The sequence below is a fragment of the Lactuca saligna genome, chromosome 2 (genome assembly GCF_052625555.1).
Source record: "Lactuca saligna cultivar CGN05327 chromosome 2, ASM5262555v1, whole genome shotgun sequence".
Taxonomy (NCBI): Eukaryota; Viridiplantae; Streptophyta; class Magnoliopsida; order Asterales; family Asteraceae; genus Lactuca; species Lactuca saligna.
Window position 1 is genome coordinate 136206052 of NC_136418.1, and position 3754 is coordinate 136209805.

Sequence of the window (3754 nt, forward strand, 5' to 3'; positions counted from 1 at the left end):
AAAAATAAATAAATAAACTATTTTACTCTCTTAATTTTCTATTTTCTGTTTTTTTAAAGTTAAAAAATAAAAAATACAAGTAAACAATAATCAGCAACCACACCAACCCCTTTCCTTCTACCTTCTCATTTTTGTTTTCATGTGTCTCCATTTCTTCCTAAATGAGATTATCGATGCTACACTACCACATCGGAATAAACAAATATTAACCACAGAAATTATTAAAGGAAATTAATAAGGTAATATAGTTTTGCTATATCAACCAAGGACTAGACGTCCAATAAAAACTTACAATAGGATCTTTCGAGTTAAAAATAAAAATTAAGGACTAACTGTACAAATTATACTAAACCATAAGGATCATTCATGTAATTTACTCATAAAATAATATGCTGATATTATCCTTTTTATTCGGATTTTATTCTATCTAAGGAAACATTTTGAAATGATTTACATCTTGATGAAAAACAATAACTAATATTTAGGTATTTTCTTTTTCATTGAAGCTCTTTTTTATTTTAAAGCAACATTTCAATTAATTTTAATTTACAATGGAAAATTATACTTGTACATTTATACTAATGTATCATTTTTCATTTTAGTAAAATTATAAATGAATCAAACGTCTAACAAATTGTTCTTTGTAAAGTTTGTTTATTTAATAAATAAATGAATATGAACAAGATTTTATGTTCATTTAGTTAGATGAATGAACCCTACCAACAATCTTTTTCATTCATTTATATTTTTTCATTAATGTTGTTTATGTTCAATCTATTTTAGTTTGTTTATGTATATTTATGTTGGTTTACGTTTCTTTACATTTACTTATGTTTGTGAGTTTTGTTATTTTCTTAAATCCTTTCTAGCAACATCTATTTCATGGCTTGTTCATATATGTTGATGCTTGATTAAAGATGAAAGAAAATAGGTAATTATGGTAGAATCTTTCGATCTAGATCCGATTTAATGAAATAAAAACAATCATACGTAAGAAGATTCTGATCTTTGATAACCTTGATTTCAGATAACAGTGAATATTCAAACTCGTTAAAAGTTCAAGTCAAACACAATGGAAAAATCCAGTTTCCTTCGATGAACAATGTACAATTTTAAAACATCAATATAATTTCCTATAAACCAAAACGAACTACAAAAAATATCACAGAATTAATATAACACCTCTGTATACATTGTTATTCTGAAAGATCATTTATTACCTTTGTACAATATAAAATACAATCATGTAACATCCTTTTATACTTAACCCTCCACGAAATCGCCAACTTCCATTTCTCCAGGGACCTTTTTGTCTTTTTGGTTAAACCCATCTCACCACCAATTCCATCACCCACTAAACCGTTGACTTTCACAAACTCACAACTCTCACCAGTCAAACCCAACAACACATTCTTGACCTCCATTACCGACTCAAACTCTTTTTCCATAACAGACAACAATAACTCATCTTCCTCAATAGACGTTGATAAATTCTTCAACACTTGATTACATTTCTTTACTAACCACTCCATAACAATGATCTCATTTTCAGTTGAAATAGAAGACCCAGAATACGCAATGTATCGAATTGATTTTTGTAAATGTGTTGGTGTTGCCCATAATCGCATTGATGCCAACAAGGCAAAAGAGGGGGTCCCGTTATGGTGAATGTATAGGGAGTCTTTTGGCCATGAATGTAGAGAGTGTAGGTCAGGAGGTAAAGGGATGTATGCCTTGTCATTTGGATTTGAATTTAGAATGAAACCATAGTGTTCCAGAAGCTCTAAGTTTGTGTATGTTCCATAGCTTAATAGAACCTTGAAGATGAAAAAAAAAAAAAAAAAAATTGATGACTTAATACGATATTTAACATAGACATGTGATTATCCATTGTTGATATTTGATTAAAATAAAAGACTAAGATTTCGTCCGACATCGATGGAATAAGGAAATGTAGAATGATCTACACACATTGGTGTCGAAGTCCCCCAATCAAATAGATTTTGAGTAATTTATTATTTTCTTTTCTTCTCTTGTTTTAGAGTATAGAAAAGTATGGGTTAAATCTTTGGAGAGTATAGGTGTATTTTGAGATATTAGTCTATGTGATTGTAACAATTTATCAAAGACACGATTGGTGTTTTTTCTCCGATTTTAGAGTTTTCCACATCTTTGGAGATTATGGGTATATTTTGAGAGATTAGTTTATGTGATTGTAACAATTTATCATATATTGGATTGGTAGTGTATTGTCTCCGGTTTTAGAGTTTTCCACGTATATTCTTGTGTTCAAATTTTTTCTATTATTTGTCATTGGGAGGATTGTTGGTGATCTTTGAGACCATTTTACCAACATCTATTATACCTGATCTCCTTTTTTGTAGTTTGTTCTAGCATAGAAGCAGTATGCATCATATTCATCTTCAAACACACCATCTGTCAACCTAGCTGAGATACCATCCATCTGCTCTCCATCATCATCCCTGAAATCTTCAGACACAACTTGTTCCTCCTCGGGTGCAGCATAATTGAAAAAATCCCCAATCGGGCAAAAACAACCAGCAGCATCCCATGGAACATGCATTGTGCGTGAAGATATCTTCATTCAACAAAACCCTAATCATGTATTATTATATCTCGATCAAGTTTTACACATTTAAATACCAAATAAACTTACAGATCCAGAAGCCCATATCCATGCCTTCAAGCTCATGTAATGTGGCTTAAACAAAAGTTCTTCCATTATCACAGTAGCACTTTCCCACTCCATTTTCGTCTTCTCCAATGCCTTTTCCGCAGCCCAAATAGCATCATCTAACTGCCAGTTACTTCAAAACACTTCAGAATAACATTTTTTATATACTAAAACGCATACATGTAGTAAATTGGATAATAAGTATATTCTCACTTGCAAAGCTTGAATCTCAAATTGATCAAAACTTGCTAATATATCATAATTTGAAGGAAATTGTGTCAAGTATGGATACCACGAAGAACACTTTCCCTTTCCCAGTTCATTCAGCAATGCCACTGTCAATATCTGCCCCCAAACTCATCATTCGTTATACGGAAAACAAAATACAGTTTCAGGCGATTAATCGAGCAATACCTGAGTCGAAGACAGAGAAAACTTAGAAATTGAAATGGAGAGCTTATGATCATTCATCATTAGGGTTTGGGAGGTCATGAGAGCTGATTTTGGAACTCTGAGTATCAATTGACCTTTTTGAAGATCACGCACTGCACATAATCCTCTCCTGAAAGTTACGATATAATCAAAATAAAAAAACACAGATACAAAAGTGTAAATGGATTGAGAGATTTTATGTTACCCTCCGGCGTTAGGGAAATAGGATATGGTGAGAGATTTTCCCAAGCAACAAGGCGAATGAAGATGATTGGGGTTCTGGTTGTCGTCTGGAGAATCTGAAACTCCGAGTGTAGTTGCCCAATCCATGAAGTGTTCCAGTTTCGCTGCTTCTTCCATCTCCGTTGCTCGGCCACCGGCTACCGGATCAACCAGACAAGACAACCACCTAGGTGTCAATTTATGACGGGACATGACAAAAATACAAGACACGAAACGAAATCGGGACGAAATCAAAATTCGAATTCGTTTTCGTGTCGTGTTCGTGTCAAGTTTAAAAAACACGATGTCGTGTCGTGTCGTGTTCGTGTTTACAAATCCACACGATTGAACATGTATTTGTCGTGTTTTCGTGTTTGTCGTTTTTATCGTGTTATATATGATTAA

The 3754-nt window shown here is 32.8% G+C and overlaps 1 protein-coding gene across 2 annotated transcripts; it reads right to left on the reverse strand.

The window, feature by feature from the left end:
- Window positions 1-1057: 1057 nt before the first annotated feature.
- Window positions 1058-3522, reverse strand: SDG40 (SET domain group 40). Of its 2 annotated transcripts, none has more exons than XM_078980339.1 (6): window positions 3333-3522; window positions 3110-3257; window positions 2909-3040; window positions 2678-2818; window positions 2366-2599; window positions 1058-1817 (listed from the first exon to the last, which is right to left on the reverse strand). In XM_078980339.1, exons 1-6 carry the CDS (start codon window positions 3485-3487, stop codon window positions 1197-1199), a joined length of 1431 nt encoding a protein of 476 aa, XP_078836465.1. In that variant the 5' UTR covers window positions 3488-3522; the 3' UTR covers window positions 1058-1196. The 2 variants fall into 2 exon arrangements, with proteins under 2 accessions (XP_078836465.1, XP_078836466.1); XM_078980340.1 differs by having other exon boundaries at window positions 3110-3240; window positions 3333-3440.
- Between the last annotated feature and the right edge of the window lie 232 nt (window positions 3523-3754).